Below are 18,354 nucleotides of genomic sequence, written 5' to 3'. Positions count from 1 at the left end.
ACAAAAGATGTCACCAGAGAGATATGAAGGGGGGGGGGGGGGGGGGTTGGATTTATCAAAACCTGTCCAGAGGAAAGGTTGCTGAGTTACCCATAGCAACCAATCAGCTCACTTCTTTCATTTTTGAAAAGGCCTCTATAAAATGAAAGACGCAATCTGATTGGTTGCTATGGGCAACTCAGCAACTTTTCTTCTGGACAGGTGTTGATAAATTTCCCCCACAGAGCTAGAACATACACTGAACTGTTAAAAACCACTTGTCATTTCTATGGAAAAACAAAATGCATGGAAGGGGTCCTTAATGTTAGGGTTAAATATTATTACTATCTTACTTATTATATAAATTGCTCTGTGCAGATCAGAGGCCTCACATTTGTGACAAATTATGCTTGACACAAAGTTGTTTATCCAATCACATAACAGGTCAATCCTAAGCAACTCAACCAGTAACTGGCCAACAATTTGCTGTAAATTTAGTGTAGTTCCTAATATAGTGTATGTACCTGTGTTTGATGGCTGGTCTCACAGTTCTTATGTGATCTTTGCCCCTGATGTTCATTTTTAGCAGCATACAAAATGAAAATGCATCACTAGTAAGGTGTTGAAAAGAAGCGTACCTGTGTTTTAATGGGTGGCCAGTTCACATAAACAAGCCAGCAGTAGGATGGGGGACATAGGACATGACCATTAATTACCAATGTAAGCATGGATTCTTGGTAAGCATGTCCATTAATGGATGACAGATAATTAGTAAAGTCACTGTATGTTGGATAACCCCTTTAACAATGGTTGTCCTCTTTGGAGAAACCCTTATTATTAGAATGGACCTCTACAAATAAACTGATTACAGAAAACCCTGGTTTTGGAATCCCTGTGGTCAGTTTTGATCTACAGGAGAAGATGGCAGCAAGAAGTTAAATTACTGCAGAACTACCACAAATGACATGGCTTACATTGAAATTGATGAATGGGCCCTGTTTGCCACTATTGCTAATTAATTAAGGCCCAAAATGACAAACTCTTCTGTATTAATTTTGTATGTCTAAGTCCACATACCACCTTTAAGAATTTTGAGTACTTTAACTTTAGTAATTGAATTTGAGTCACTCACCAGTTAAAGTTTTCCTGCACTAGGTTCTGGTTCATGTATTGTAGCTCAGATTCCAAAAATTTCATCATTGGTACAATGCTCTGTATTGTGAAAAACATATATTAATACTAAATTTAAAAAAGCAAACACAAAATAGTCCTAGCTCCTCCTGCCAGTTATATCCCTCCTGCATGCAGTAAGCTGAACCAGTCTGTACTGAGGCATTATAGGAGACACAGAGAGAAAAAGAAAAATACTAAACAACCTGGGAAGAATATGGAAACTTGGAAAAGAATGCCCACCCACACCCAACGAGTTTTACAGTGAGTAATAACAAAATCCCTTTTCCATGCTTGTGTCATTGAGGAACACAGAAACTTTGGGACATCGTAAAGCAATTCCCAGGAGTGAGAGCAACATGAGGACATTTAGACCCCCCAGGAAGGTTAATGAAAGATCCCGGCAACTCTGGAGAAATGACATAATCCTAGAAAGCAAAAAATGGATCAGGCAAGCAGGATGAGAAAGGTTTTCTAGCCATTAGCATTGTCTGAGTACATACTGTAACTGTGATCTCTTACCATGACAGCTTCAATAACCATGTTGTTAAAGCTAGCAACCCTAAATACTGGTGGTAGAGAGGACCTAGAGAAGGTAGGGGCCATTGGATCTTGGCAAGAAGGTTTATCAGGTCAGCTTACCTTGTGCAATAAGAACAGTCTTGCACTACCAGGATTATTTGAGTTTGTTCTGCTTTGATTCTCTTGAGAACTGGAAGTGGCAGGAATAAGTATAGAAGGCTGAAGTGTCCCAAAGGTGCGAGGAGAGGATCCACCACAAGAGCTTTGAGATACTGAGCACAGGACAAGAAGTAAGTCACAAGTCCTAAGTCCTGTGCTTGGATGTGGATGTCAACAGGTCCACATCTGGAGTAACTAGATTAGTTTCCTGGCTACTTCCGTCATAACTTCATGAATGGATATTTTTGGACATCTTTCCCTGATGGTCAAGGTACACCATAAACATCACCAAAGACATGACTTTTACCTTCTGGACATGAGCAGGATGACCAACTACTGGAGTCATCCAATCTTGTAGATACAGATAAATTGTCCTCAGGTCAAGGATGTTGATGGGGGAAGCCAATAACTCTAGAGACCAAAGTCCATGGCCCATCAGCATCCAGAAGGAGCCTTTAGAAATCTGAAGACTTGCATCTGTGGAAAGAAGGAGGACTATGCTCTGCAGGAAGGATGGGAAGGAAAGACCAGAGAAGGAAGCAATGGAGTGACAGAGGAAAGAGGATCTTTCAATCAAGAAAGTTCAGGAAGTGGTTCAAATTGAAGAAAATCTCTTTCTAGAGGGTTCATGTGTAGAATTGCACAAAGAGAACTGCTGTGATGGAGGGCAAACCCTTTCAAAGAGTGCAAACTCCCTTTCTGTGAAAGGATAACTTTTTGGGATGAAAGTACCACTTTTGCTGATGCAGTGTTGAAGGACACTCCCAGGAAGGAGGGCCTTTAAGAACGGAAAATACAGGACGTTGTGGTTTGAATATCCAGCTAATGCAGGAAATAGTGTCTAGAACAATTTGAAGTATGTAAAGATTTTCTTGTTTGTTTGGAGCCTTCACCAAGATGTCAGCCAAATGAGGCAGGGCTAACACACCTCTTGTACGAATAAGTGGCACAAAGAGTACTTTTGGGGAGCTGGACAGAATGCCCACACAATGAAAATAAAGGAAATGGATTGTAAAGTAGAAAACGCTGATAAGAAATGCCGATTTGAATGTACAGCGAAGTGAAGCTCGCCTTGTTCCATAAAACTTATCACAGATTTGAGGAATTTCGTGGGGATATGCCAGATTAATGAAAACAAAAGCAGAGTAGAAACCCTGGAAACCTTGTACTGAAGGCGTGTGGACAATCTGTCTTGCTGTTACAGAGAGTCTACAAAAAAAGGGGAAAACCTTTGATAAGTTAAAGGGTAGGGACAGTTGGAAGAACTGAATGGAAGGCATTCTATGGAGAACAGAAGAGACTACTTCCCAGATCCAGATATGAAAAAGGACCTGTGCCCCACTCAAGAAAAGTTGGAAAGCGAACTTTCTAAAGAAAATAGGGAGACAGCGGCATTCCTGTTTCCTGCCTAAAATGAAAAAAAAAAAATAGATAGAAAAAAAGGAAAAATATAAAAAGCACCTGCTGACAAATGAGCAATGTGTGACTATGGACACTAAGCTAAAGACTGGAGTGGCATAGTCTGGTAGGAGGAGATAGCTTAGTATCGCCTAATAGTAGCACAAAATCAACGTGTGCCACTTATATAGTTTAATATTATTGTCTTAAAGAAGGACATTAGCCCTGTGTACCTCAATGACATGTGAGAAAGTTAAAATTATACTCCATAAGTCTATAGACTCTACATGTACTGTATTGAAATCAATAAGACATAGATAACATAATACTTACATCATTGGGATCCTGGGAATCACTAGCATCAGCTATGGAGTGGAGGTGTCTGGCAATGCCAGAGTCAAGCTGTGATCATGTAAAAAAGAAAATTTAGGAAAAAAAATTATAGACTGAAAGACTAATAATGAAGTCTATATAAGATAAAACTTACTTTTTGAGCAAGAGCCTGCACCACACCTCGAATCTCTCGATCCAGGCATGCCACGGCATTCTTCAGCTGGTCATGAAGTGTGTGCTGAAATTGCCCGGTGCTTATCACCTCATGCGTTTGTTCCTCTAGTGATGCCCAATTCAGTTTCTCAGGTAGAGAGCGCACCACCAGCCGCAGCTGCTCAATGTTATTCACCACTAAACACAACTGAGAGAAAGTGACAGGCATCATAGTTAAAAAAGGAGGTCCAAAAGGAATGGAATATAATGGTATCTATTTATCTACAGACAGAACAACTGAGGTATATTCACTTAGATATACACATAGATAGTACAGTTCAGAAAATAGAAATGAGAGCTGTGCCATGTCTATTAAAACATCTTGTGTTGGGAGAAATGTCGAACCACATATCATGTGTGGATTCTTAATAGTTACATAGTTTATAAGGTTGAAAAAAGAAGACGCTTCATCATGTTCTACCCATAACCTCACCGTGTTGATCCAGAGAAAGGCAAAAATGGCAGATGCCACAATGCCCATAAAATTTTATTCCCGACTCCAAATACGAGAATAAGAATAAATTCTAGGTTTAATGTCCAAACTCCAATAATCTAGACTCTATTACTTGTAATATTATATTTTTCAAGAAAAGAATCCAGGTCCCTCTTAAACTTGTTTATTGAGTCAGACATCACAACATCATGTGGCAGAGAGTTCTATAGTCTCACTGCTCTTACAGTAAAGAATCCATATCTGTGGTGATGATGATGATGATGATGATAATGATAATAATGATGATTAAACCTTTTTTCTTCTAGATGTAGATCGCCCCTAAGCCGTCTTTTTTTTCCAAACTAAATAACACCATGTTTGATAGTCTTATCTTCTTCTAAACCCATACCATTAATTATCTTTGTCACTCTCCTCTGCATCCTCTTTTTTTCATTTTTTTATTTATTATATCAAATGACAAAAATCAATCAACAATATCATTAACGTACAAAGTATCCCCTCTTAACCCCTTGGGGACTCAGGGTTTTTCTGTTTTTGCACTTTCGTTTTTTCCGCCTCACCTCTTAAAAATCATAACCCTTTCAATATTGCCCCTACAGACCCAAATGATGGCTTAATGTTTGCGCCACCAATTCTTATTTGTAATGACATCAGTCATTTTACCAAAAAATCTATGATGAAACCAAAAAAAAAAAAAATTTGTGTGACAAAATTGAAGAAAAAACGCCATTTTGTACATTTTGGGGACTTCTGTTTCTACACAGAACATTTTTCGGTAAAAATTACACCTTATCTTTATTCTGTAGGTCCATACGATTAAAATGATACCTTACTTATATAGGTTTGATTTTGTATTACCTCCAGAAAAAAAAATCATAACTACATGCAGGAAAATTTATATGTTTAAAATTGTCATCTTCTGACCCCTACAGCTTTTTTATTTTTCTGCGTACAGGGCGTGATCTGACGTTTTTATCGGTACCATTTTTGTTTTGATGGCTTTTTATTCAATTTTTTATGGTATAAAAAGTGACCAAAAATAAGCTATTTTGGACTTTTTTTTTTATTTTGGACTTTTTTTTGCGTGTACGCCATTGACTGTGCGGTTTAAGTAATTATATATTTTTATAGTTCAGACATTTACGCATGCGGCGATACCACATATGTTTATATTTATTTTTATTTACATGGGTTTTTTTTTATGGGAATTTGATTTGAACCTTTATTAACATTCATTAACTAATTTCAATCACCGATCGGAGGCACCGGAGGTAGGTAACAGACCCTCCACTCACGTCCTAGCTGATCGGAACACCGCCGTTTCACTGCGGTGGTTCCGATCAGCCCAACTGAGCTGCAGGGAACGTTTTTTTTTACAGTTTAGACGCAGCGATCAACTTTGAACGTTGCGTCTAAATGGTGACGGTGATGGTGATCGGTGACGCACACTATTAGCCCCGGGTCCCGGCAACCATTAGACACCGCGTGACCCTGCGTTATATCGCGGGAGCGGGACTCAGGATGTGCAGGTATGCCTGGAGTCCCCAAGAGGTTAATATTATATGTCATATTATATGCCTGCGTGGAGAAAAATGGGGAAAAAAAAGACACTAGAACCTCCAATTCTCACCTTTTCAAACATTTTTATTTTATTAACTAACTCTTTCCACTTGCTGATGTTAGGCGCCCTCGACTCAAACCATGTAAAAGCAATAAGCATATTGCCAAGATAGTCAGTTTTGGTATACATTTTTTCAGCATGCCAATCTCCAAGTCACACCCGAGCACCACAGAATTTATATCCCATGCAACCTTATAATTAAATTTACTCTCAAGAAGTTCCCTGCCTGCACCCTCTTTAGTTCAGCCATGTCCTTTTTATATACAGGTGGCCAAAATTAGACCATATTTGTAGTATTGTGTCTTATTCTGGGCACCTGGGCAAAGCTATGTCCTTGTCACGTGCCTCTATGCCTTTCTTGATGTATACCATGACTCTATTAGAATTAACAGCAGCTGCCTAACATTGGTCACTAAAATTTAACTTACTATCCACCAGTATCCTCAAGTCCATTTCGGTCAAAGTTTTACCTAATGTTTTACTATTTGGCACTACCTGTTTTGTATTTACGGCGCAAGTTTACGGCCTTACATTTATCCCCATTTAATTTCATTGCCATGTCTGTGCCCAGGCCTTCAGCTTCCCTAGATCCCTCTGTAATATTATGTTACCCTCCACTGTAGTGATCACCTTACCCATTATAGTGTAATCTGCAAATATTGAAATCCCAGAAATACAAGGGATTTCGTGGGTTTAAGCACTGGATTTACCACGTTCTCCGAAAACATATCTCTTTAAGCAGATTTAGGATATTGTCTCTGTGTAACGACAGTGTCAGCCTCCAAATAGAAAACTAGAAGGTCTTCTAGGTAAATCAGGCACATTATTCTTGATAATCTCAAATGGAAAATTATGCTTTTTATTACCCTCGAGAAAATGTATGGAGAGGCCATACCCCATTGCATTCCAGTGCTTTGGATTTAGAAAAATGGCATGAAGGGCTTCTTTTATGTCTATTATTAGCAATATTTGCCATATGGAAACAGTTTTAAAACCTATGGTTTTATGGATCGTACATTGACAAGTGGTCTCACTGATCAGTCTGATTTTTGAACTGGAAAAATGTGGCTACTGTTTAAACAGAAGATATACTCCTTTTTGACTGAGGTCCCGGTGATAGAAAAAAGGGCAGGATTGATATGAGGAGCCAGAAAGATTGAATATTGGGCATGCCAATAAAATTTCTTAAGTAAGTTGTCTTCCTTAACCATGGAAGAGCGAAAGGCATGTTGAATAGATTATCTTTCTTCGAGTAAGAAGAAGATTAAGAGAAGAAGATTAAGAAATTACCAATCTATGGCGAGTTTTAGGTATGTGACCCTGTATGACTTGGGGCAAATGCCTCTTGGTGACCATTGAAGCCAAACACTCCTTGTTGTGTAATTGAGACAATGCTTTGTGAGCATGTGAGGCCAGTGCCTCAGGCTGCAAGTCTTGTGGTGATTTACTCTCTATCTTTGTTTATTGGCCTTGCTAACCTGACCTAAGGATTCCTGGCTAGACTGAGAGGAGTTAAAGGCAGAGTCCCTGACCAAACATGTATGTCTTTTTGGTTTAATGCATTCATCTGAGGATAAAGAGGAGTCAGAGGAATTCTGCCCTTTTCTTTTGAAGGAGGCCAGCTTTCCTTAGTCAGCCATTCTGCAATGGAGCAAGCATCCTCCTTCATTGCCGCCGTTTGGAAGCACGTTTGCTTGAGCACAGGAACTGCCTCAGAGGAGTCATGTGATCAATGAGTCCGCGCTGACACACTGCTCTCAGCAATAACTTTTTCTCTGGCAGTATTGGGAACAAATTAGATTATGTTCCATTGACATCCACCTTCTGCTTCCTGTCAGATGCTAACACATTTACATATATTATCCCCTAGTCCCAGCATTTTCATTTTATGTATTAACCTTTTGTGTGGCACAGTATCAAATGCCTTAAAAAAGTCTAGATACAAAACATCCACAGGGGGCATTGTTACTGGGTGGGGGTTTACCATTGTGGCATTATTTGTAAATGGGATTACAGTAGGAGCACTTTTCGTGATTAGAGGCATTATTAGTGAGCAAATTATTTTTATATTCAGAAGGGGAGAAGTGTGTGCTACGCTGCCAGCATTCTAATATCAAGGGTAAGTATTTTTAACAGGAAGATTTATTTTGTACACCCAAAGTGTTTTTGAGCTGTGTTGGCCCTTTCATCAGGTGTGATAAGTAGTGTTACAGATGAGAATAAACAGACACTGAAATAACACATCATACAGGAAGTGACAAAAAGAGAAACGCCTAATCAAAAACATATATATACCGTATTTATCGGCGTATAACACGCACTTTTTAGGCTAAAATTTTTAGCCTAAAGTCTATGTGCGTGTTATACGCCGATACACCCCCAGGAAAGGCAGGGGGAGAGAGGCCGTCGCTGCCCGCTTCTCTCCCACTGCCTTTCCTGGGGTCTAGAGCGCTGCTGCCGGCCCTTCTCTCCCCCTGATTATCGCCGACAGCCAGGGGGAGAGAAAGGGCAGCGGCACCCATTGCCGGCGCCGCTGCCCCGTTGCCTCCCCCCATCCCCGGTGGCATAATTACCTGGGTCGGGTCCGCGCTGCTGCAGGCCTCCGGCGTGCGTCCCCGGCGTCATTGCTATGCGCTGCGCGGCGCATGACGTCAGTGCGCCATGCCGTGCATAGCAACGACGCAGGGGACGCGCGCCAGAGGCCTGCAGCAGCGCGGACCCGACCCAGGTATTTATGCCACCGGGGATGGGGGAGGCAACGGGGCAGCGGCGCCGGCAATGGGTGCCGCTGCCTCTTCTCTCCCCCTGGCTGTTGGCGCCGCTTCTCTCCCCCTGGCTATCGGCGCCGGCACCGATAGTCAGGGAGACAGAACGGGCAGTGGCGCCGATAGCCAGGGTGAGAGAATGGCCGGCAGCAGGGCTCTAGACCCCAGGAAAGGCAGGGGGAGAGAAGCGGGCAGCGACGGCCTCTCTCCCCCTGCCTTTCCTGGGGGTGTATCGGGGTATACACGCGCACACACGCACCCTCATTTTACGATGGATATTTGGGTAAAAAACTTTTTTTACCCAAATATCCTTGGTAAAATGAGGGTGCGTGTTATAGGCCGATGCGTGGTATACCCCGATAAATACAGAATATATAAATATAGAATTGCATATTTAAATAACAAATTAGGAGTTTACCCCGCATACAATTTTTATTGTTATTTTAGATGGACAGTTAAAGGGGTATTCCAGGCCAAAACTTGTTTTATATCAATTGGCTCCGGAAAGTTAGACAGATTTGTAAATTACTTCTATTAAAAAATCTTAATCCTTCCAATAGTTTTTAGCTTCTGAAGTTGAGTTGTTGTTTCCCGTCTAACTGCTCTCTGATGACTCACGTCCTGGGAGCTGTGCAGTTCCTATGGGGATATTCTCCCATCATGCACAGCTCCCGGGACGTGACATCATCATTGAGCAGTTAGACAGAAAACTTCAGAAGCTAATAACTATTGGAAGGATTAAGATTTTTTAATGGAAGTAATTTACAAATCTGTTTAACTTTCCAGAGCCAGTTGATATATATAAAAAAGGTTTTGCCTGGAATACCCCCCCCCCCCCCCTTTAATATGGACAAAAAAATATTAACTGCACATCTAAAAAAATACAAATATAAAATCAGCTTTGCTAGTGGTAAAGCTAAATTCTTGAACCTATAGACAGAGAGAAACTTGTCAAGTTAGGAAAATTGTGGCATACACTATATGGTATATGTAGCTCAAATTGTCCCTGTCACTGTACAAAACATGTGAAAGAGTGCAAAAGAGAATAATCCAGATTTATTAAGCGACAACATTACGTGTTACGAGGTTTTGGAACCTCTTCCTCAGATATATAGGCAATAGTACACACAATTAAAATGGCAAGAGTTTATATGCACAAAAAACAGCGCCAATGCAAATAGGCTCCCCCCCCCCCCCCCCCCCCCCCCAGGGGCATGGCATGACATAACAGCTGTATTATAAAAATTATAATATGTTATACAAGCTTCAAAATACTCATTACAAACATTTGGTAATACTAAGAAAACATAAAGAAAAGGATAGTAATAGTAGGAGACTGTTTCTCATCCTGCGCATGTGCATTGTACTCATTGTACAAAACATGGTACATGTCACGGGGATATGTCAAAAGACGTCTCCTGCAACTGGACGGAGACCGTGGCAAGCAGAAGGTGAAGAACCCTACCATGCAATTTACCCTGCTATATTTAGAGATTGGTAGGAGTCTGAATCAAAATTGTTGACACTTTCCCACGACATGTTTTGTATAATGAAAGGTGGCGCTGTAAGCATAAAACTAAAAACATATGATGATATACTGTGAATGACAACAAACTTTTTTCAATCACGTGTAAATAATGTTTCAGTGTTTTACCTTGTTTGCAGCCTGTCCAGCATCTCTGGTATCTGATAATTCCTCTGCTCTATGTTTAATCATTGTGCAGTACATAAGGGCAATACGGCACATATCCTGTAGAGGAAATGAGGATGTATTACTAAGGCAAGATAAACCATGGCTGTATGCAATAAACAAGACACCATAACTTCAGTTGTGCTCGGAGCTTCACACTCGTGCTTGTGATTACAACAATACATACATACCTGTATGGAAGACATTAAACTTAACAAAGTGGTCAGATTTGTGGCCATAAACGCAATGGAGGGCACGCCTTTTGTAGGCATACCCTGTAATGGATGAATTGAAAAAAAGAGATGGTTGGGAGGGGTCCGCAAAATGTCACGTACGCCTAACCAGTAGGTGCAGGGGCATAACATACCCACGCCCCCTACCCACAACTCCTTAACGCCCCACCAAGAAGTGCAGGGGCTGAAAAACCTCACGCCCCTCGCACAAATACAATCTGATAGGCTTAATACTTGTGCTCGGGGCTTCACACTTGTGCTCGTGATTACAACAATACATACATAACTGTAAGGAAGACATTAAACTTAACAAAGTGGTCAGATTTGTGCCCATAACCATGACGGAGGGCACGCCATTAGTGGGCAAAAAGTGGACCTAGTAGGAAAATATGAGAATTTATAATCATGAACCAATACCACAACCCTAACACAAAACCTGATTTAGACTCTAACTTGAGACAGAAAGTAAAGAATATGCGAACTAGTTGGCTTAATAATCGATGCCTGGTACCAAAGAGCTGTGGTAGTCATGCCCACTCTAATAAATGAGCCAGCACTGAAACAAGATCAAGCTGACATACTAGCTGATAGATGCCTCTTTAACATACTTGCCTATGACATCATGGCAAGAGGGAAACCAATAGATACCTGTCAGGTATAATATGAAACTCCCTGCAACAGATCCCTTCATCACCATCATGCCTGTAGACATGACAGATCTTTGCATAACCGTCATGCCTATAAATGTCCAAGGTCTTTGCATAACCATCATGCCTGTAGATGTGACAGGTCTTGCATTTCACAAAACATCACGTATGCCCCACCAGTAGGTGCAGGGGCGTAATATACCTCTGCCCCCTACCCACAACTCATTAAAGGGGTATTCCAGGCAAAAACTTTTTTTATATATCAACTGGCTCCGGAAAGTTAAACAGATTTGTAAATTACTTCTATTAAAATATCTTAATCCTTCCAATAGTTATTAGCTTCTGAAGTTGAGTTGCTGTTTTCTGTCTAACTGCTTTCTGATGACTCACGTCCCAGGAGCTGTCCAGCTCCTATGGGGATATTTTCCCATCATGCAAGGGATATTCTCCCATCATGCACAGCTCCCGGGACATGACATCATCATTGAGCAGTTAGACAGAAAACTTCAGACGCTAATAACTATTGGAAGGATTAAGATTTTTTAATAGAAGTAATTTACAAATCTGTTTAACTTTCCAGAGCCAGTTGATATATAGAAAAAAGTTTTTGCCTGGAATACCCCTTTAACACAACTGGACAGAGATGTCAGAAGAGAGCACTGTGCTCGTGATGTCAACAGACAGCTCTGTGTTTCAAAAAGAAAATAATTTCCGCTGTAGTATACAGGAAGGATTAAGATTTACAAATCTTAAAGTAATTTACAAATCTGTTTAACTTTCTGGCACCAGTTGATTTAAAAAAAAAAAGGTTTTCACCGGAGTTCCCCTTTAAAGGAGAACTATTGTACCCCTTTAATGAAAATACCCTTCTAACACAGCGCCAACATGGGTTTATGTGGCAAATCCAATCAGCTTCTACGAGGAGGTCCAGAGAAAGGGATAGTTTTGCCTCTGTATAAACCATTATTGAGACCACATATAGAGTATTGTGTCCAATTTTGGGACACATGTATATAAGAAAGACATAAAAGAACTATAGAGAGTGCAGAGGAGGATTACAGGACCAAGACATGTTATCGCGCTTGGGGGTAATTTAATTTGAAAAAGACCACAATATACAAAAATATAAATGGACAGTACAGAGATCTTTCTAGAGTTCCTTTTATGACTACCAATGAAAACGGAGCATCCTCTGCGTCTTGAGGAAAGAAGGTCATCACAGACAGGGATTCTTTACTGTAAGAGCAGTAAGAGTATGAAACTCTCTCAAGGGGGCCTGGATGTTTTTCTGGAAAAATATACTATTACAAGTTATGGATACTAGATTTATGTCGACAGACCGTTGATCCAGGGATTTATTATGATTTCCATATTGGATTCGGGAAGGAATTTTTCTCTTGTTAAGGGGCAATTGGCATTCGCCTCCAACACAATACAATTTAAGGTTGAACTTGATTGACTATTCTCTTTTTTTATAGCCTACAAGTAGGGTCTCAGATGCCGTATTTTGCTGTGTATTTTGTGCAGCTGATGTTGCTACCCCATATGCAGCAAAATATGGCACGTGTGACCTACCCTTATAAACGATGTAACCATCTCCTGTTGCGCTATACGAACATTGTTGAAGTCAGAAGGATCACCAGACATTCTTGGAGAACAACAATCATGGGGATTAATCCACTGTAAAAATAACATATGGAAACTTTATAACGCTAACAATATGAAATGATTATTGGATATGTGATTATCAGATTTTCTTTTTCTCCTCACAATATCTCTCATTCTTTCATTACATTCTTACTCACCTCAGTAAACTTCACCATAATCATAAATGCCTCTTCAGGGTCAGGCCAGGCCAGCTGCTGCCATGTGCGTCCAATCTGAGTGAAGCATGTGGACAGATCCACTGTGGAAGCACTATGTTTCTGCAACTCTGACAACGGAACCAGCTGAAGGAAGAAACACAGTTATTATACTTGTCTGGCATCCTAATGTCTATAGAGTGTGAAACATAGAAAGTTTATTTGTCTATTATGTTAGTGCTAATCAGTTTTTGAATGACAGCATGGAATTATCTCCAGTAGGAAAAAAAAACATTGGGTACGAAAAATTCCTTTGTCTTATTATGATGAAAATATTATTCTGACATCTACTGTCAGGAGGCCCCACACACATTAGATTATGAGTTGATCCCAAAGCTATTGGCAGATTTGGCCGACTTACACCAAATGAGTGTGGTCTGTTTAAAATGAACCTGTTTTCACTTTCATGCTGCTCAAACCACTAGCCACTGGGAGCATTTTCCCAACCCACCAGTCTTGATTGATAGATCTTTCTCTCTTTTGGTATAGGGAGAGATCTGCCAAGAAAGGCCAGTGGGGGCCGTGAGAAGCCGCCAAGGACCACTTCGATGACTTGTGTTTTTGGCAGTGTCAGGCCCAAGGCCTGATTATTGAATCCTAAATGTGTATTATAATTGTATCTGTGTGTAATGTATTATCCAAGACATGGGTGAGGGGTCATTCAGACGGCGTATCCTTTGTTTTTGTGTATTGCATTTTATTGGGGGTCTGGCTGTTTGGCATCTCCTTTGAAGTCATGCACTCTGGTCCCATCATATAATCAAACAGATAAGGGGTCAGGAAGAGAGATGCCCCACCTGGTGGGATCAGAGGGGAGGGGGGGAATGGAGTTGCCCTCCAAAGAAGCAGATAAGATTTAAAATGCTGGACTCAACTGTTGTTCAAGGCTGTGCCAAAAGCTGACAAGAGCTGGACTTCATTTTTGCTTTCTGAACTTGTCTTGCCAAACTCTTTTATATATTTTTGTACCTGTATGTCATTTGTTTCTGTATTTATATATATATATATATATATATATATATATATATATATATATATATACATATAGCACTGTGAGACCTTTTATCAGATTAAATGTTTAATTAATCAGCTCTGGTCTTTGATCTCTAAATATATGAGCTCAACTTTCTGAAGGAAGCTCTGGTGAGACACGTTTATCTAAGGGTTAATTTGGTGACTTGCTGGGAATAGTAGTGGATACCCAGAGGTCTGGTGGCCTTAACCCTTGCACCATCACACTCTCTCTAATGTCTTGGCTGGACCGATAGGGTGTGATCGTGAAAGGCAGCATGAAAGTGATAGCAGGTTCCTTTTTTTATTAGGGTTGTCCCAGACTGAGAACATATTACCACAGGAAATATCAAAAGTTTCTAATTGGAGTAGCTGGTATATATCCATTCTCAAGAATGGGAGTTCCGAGTTTTCCAGTTTAAGGGTCTATTTACACGTATAGTATTCTGTGCAGATTTGATGCGCAGGATTTTCTGCTGCAGATGTCAATGTAAACTGAATGACTGAACACAGCTTGAAATCCTGCACATCAAATCTGCACAGAATGCTGTAGGTGTGAATAGACCCTAAATAGAGCAGTGATCATGTATGCATAGTAAGTCACAATAATAGTGCAAATTTAAAGGGGTACTCTGCTGCTCAGCGTTTGGAACAAACTGAAACAAACTGAGCTTGTGACATCATAGCCCTGCCCCCTCATTATGTCTCGCCCCGCCCCCCCTCAATGCAAGTCTATGGGAGGGGGCCAGACAGCCGTCACGTCTCTTCCCATAGACTTGCATTGAGGGGCAGGGCATGATATCATGAGGGGGTGGGGCTATGATGTCACAAGCTCAGTTTGTTCCAAATGCTGAGCAGTGGAGTGCCCCTTTAAGCTCAGATAGTGGCATGTCTATCATGTATACAATGGTATGTCTAATGGTATCTCTGAAATCAATGCATGTCTATATGAACTGGTCATCCAAAACCCTAGGAACGCCAGGCTGTAGCCTCTATAGGAGTTTTGCTTGTTGCAATATAGGATATTATCAACTTTTCCCAAAAACATAGAACGTAATAATGTCCCCTTTGATATTTAACCCGATAAAGACCATGGACGTCTATAATCGTCCAATGGCTGTTACCGAGGTATGACACGGGCTCCCGACTCGAGCCCGCGTCATACCGGCCAGCCCCCAGCTGATTCCTGTAGCTGGGGGCCGGCGTTAATAGCCGACATGCGGCGATCGCCGCGGCCGGCTATTAACCCTTTAGATCGCCGCTGTCAAAGTTGACAGTGGCGTCTAAAGGTGCCTGTATTAAGTCCTTGGTGGTCCAGTGGGGTGTATCGCCCCCCCCCCCCCCGCAGCACGATCGCGGGGGAGCGATCCCCTACTGAGGTAGCCTGAGGGCTTACCTCTCCTGCTGCGGCGGCTCCGGCTCTCTGAATGATAAAGCCTGGCAGGACCAGGCTTTATCAATCGAGCCCAGAGCACACAGATCATTGTGGTTTTATGAAACCACAATGATCTGTATGAGGAATCTAATATTCCTCCTAAAAGTCCCCTAAGGGGACTAAAAGTGTAAAAAAAAAAGAGTTTAAAAAAAGTTTAAAAACACACACATTAACCCCTTCCTTATTAAAAGTTTAAATCACCCCCAAATTCCCAAATTCCATATAAAAAATATGTAACCATAATAAAAATAAACATATGTGGTATCGCTGCGTGCGTAAATGTCTGAACTATAAAAATATATCATTAATTAAACCGCACGGTCAATGGCGTACACGCAAAAAAATTCCAAAGTCCAAAATAGCGTATTTTTGGTCACTTTTCATACCATAAAAAAAGGAATAAAAAGCGATCAAGAAGTCCAATCAAAATAAAAATGGTACCGATTAAAACTTCAGATCACGGCGCAAAAAATTAGCCCTCAAACCACCCTGTACGTGGAAAAATAAAGAAGTTATAGGGGTCAGAAAAGGACAATTTTAAATGTATAAATTTTCCTGCATGTAGTTATGATTTTTTCCAGAAGTAGTTTTTCCGTTTCGCCATAAATGTTTGTGTAAAATGACTGATGTCATTCCAAAGTAGAATTGGTGGCGCAAAAAATAAGCCCTCATATGGATTTTTAGGTGCAAAATTGAAAGGGTTATGATTTTTAAAAGGTAAGGAGGAAAAAACGAAAGTGTAAAAACAGAAAAATGCTTGTTCCTTAAGGGGTTAAAATTAAATTACTTAAATGATTTATTTTATGCAAATAGAATATAAATATTTGATATTAGTGTTTTCTAACTAGTTCTATCCTTTTCTAAAACAACTCACCAGATCTATTCGCACAGCTCTTTGGACTCGCTCAAGAGCAGTTGAATATGCCTTCTGAAGCCAACTAGGTAAACAGTCAGCAAACTTGCAATGGAAATTAGACAGTGGGAGAGAGCTGTCCCTATAAGAAGAAGAATATATTCAATATAAGATGTGGAAAGTCCCAGTGATTGAAAGATTTACAAATCAACAACATTAGAGAATACAGTTGTACCCAGGCTTTGAACCCGAAAGGGCGAAAGGGTTCCTCTATCCTCTATCTATCTATAATAGCTGGGAGAAGACGTAAAGGGGTACTCTAGTGGAAAACAATTTATTTTAAATCAACTGGTGCCAGAAAGTTAAACAGATTTGTAAATTACTTCTATTAAAAAAAATATTGATCCTTCCAGTACTTATCAGCTGCTGTTTACTGCAGAGAAAGTTCCTTTCTTTTTGAATTTCTTTTCTGTCTTTCCACAGTGCTCTCTGCTGACACCTCTGTCCATGTCAGGAACTGTCCAGTGCAGGAGCAAATCCCCGTAGCAAACCTATCCTGCTCTGGACAGTTCATGACATGGACAGAGGTGTCAGCAGAGAGCACTGTGGAAAGACAGAAAAGAAATTAAAAAATAAAGAAACTTTCTCTGCAGTAAACAGCAGCTGATAAGTACTGGAAGGATTAAGATTTTTTTTATAGAAGTAATTTACAAATCTGTTTAACTTTCTGGCACCAGTTGATTTAAAAGAAATTGTTTTCCACCGGAGTATCCCTTTAATGCATATTCTGAAAAAAGGGCCCAAAATCCTATGGCTAATAACATTACTGTATTGATACATGCAGATATTATTGCAATTAGCATGATAGCAATGAATAACACTGCTTGGTTACCTTGTTGGAAGGAAATTTTGGAGGTTATGAAGGTCACGTAGAGTGAGATACAGTTGGTACAAGAGTTCAGAGAGCTGACGCCGAGAACTGTGGTTAGAGGGTGGAAGTTGACAGTCCAAATACTCAGAGACCTGACAGAGAAATTATATAAATATTATAATATATATATATATGCATATATATATATATATATATATATATATATATATATATATATAACTATATGTATTCTAGTTAGACTAGGGAATGAAATATAAAGGAAGAAGATACATTAGAAAGCAGGGAATAAATCAATATTCTAAGGCCTTGTTTATATATGTCCGCAAATTGTGTTTTTTTATTAGATAGCAAATAATGTGTCTAATATATTGTGTTCAATGCCAAACAACCCCATTCCAGCCTATGGGGCAACGGATGTGATGATGGATGCAAAAAAATCCGGCTTGTGGTATCCAGCGTTCCCATCCATTCGCATCAGGCATGGTGCCAGATCATTGGACAGATGTGAACCCAGCCTAAGGTACCTACCAGCTCCTCAAGTTCCTGGAAAGTCAGGCTGAAAACATCCACCTTAATAGTGCTGAAACAGAGACAGAAGTAACATAAATAAATAAAGTAAGAAGGAGATGTATAGACTCTATTGATGATAATAAAAGTTTCAGACTGTGTTTTTTCTACAATTTGATGGCATACTTGTATAGAATATTATAATAACAAAATTTAACATTTGGATTCTCTTCCAAATGTTGACACAAAAAAAAGTATCTCTAAAAAATGTCATAACATCAGAAAAATAAGTATATTCCATTATTTTTGTTAGCCCAGGCAGGTATCCATTGACCAGCATTATGTGATACTATAAATATTGCTGAAACAATGGAGGACTTGTATGTACTATACATGCATAAATCCATTACATTACTTGTCTAGAACTGGTCTTAAGTTTTATTCTGTATTATGTGTCTAGACCGGAACTCACAATTGTGGTGGTTGTTATTGGAAACAGTCGACATGCTTGCTAATAGTAAAATCCCTAACAGCTTCCCAGAGCTCCTAAATTGCAGGGGGCAGTTGGCTCTTTATACACCAGAGTGCAATATGGAGAACACAGTGTATC

General features: G+C 40.1%; 1 protein-coding gene across 7 annotated transcripts in view; it reads right to left on the bottom strand.

The window, feature by feature from the left end:
* The window catches only part of UNC13D (unc-13 homolog D), a 144,580-nt gene that overhangs the window by 27,913 nt on the left and 98,313 nt on the right, over positions 1-18,354 (bottom strand). For all 7 annotated transcript variants that reach the window (XM_056549659.1, XM_056549658.1, XM_056549657.1 and 4 more), the window contains 8 exons: positions 17,766-17,817; positions 17,238-17,368; positions 16,367-16,487; positions 12,990-13,133; positions 10,269-10,364; positions 3,716-3,922; positions 3,562-3,630; positions 1,112-1,191 (listed from right to left, as the gene is read on the bottom strand). In XM_056549659.1, coding sequence (XP_056405634.1) covers positions 1,112-1,191; positions 3,562-3,630; positions 3,716-3,922; positions 10,269-10,364; positions 12,990-13,133; positions 16,367-16,487; positions 17,238-17,368; positions 17,766-17,817 — 900 coding nt within the window. The remainder of the gene's footprint in view (positions 1-1,111; positions 1,192-3,561; positions 3,631-3,715; positions 3,923-10,268; positions 10,365-12,989; positions 13,134-16,366; positions 16,488-17,237; positions 17,369-17,765; positions 17,818-18,354) is intronic.

The sequence above is a fragment of the Hyla sarda genome, chromosome 13 (genome assembly GCF_029499605.1).
Source record: "Hyla sarda isolate aHylSar1 chromosome 13, aHylSar1.hap1, whole genome shotgun sequence".
NCBI classification, from domain to species: Eukaryota; Metazoa; Chordata; class Amphibia; order Anura; family Hylidae; genus Hyla; species Hyla sarda.
This window is presented reverse-complemented; position numbering and strand designations above follow the sequence as displayed.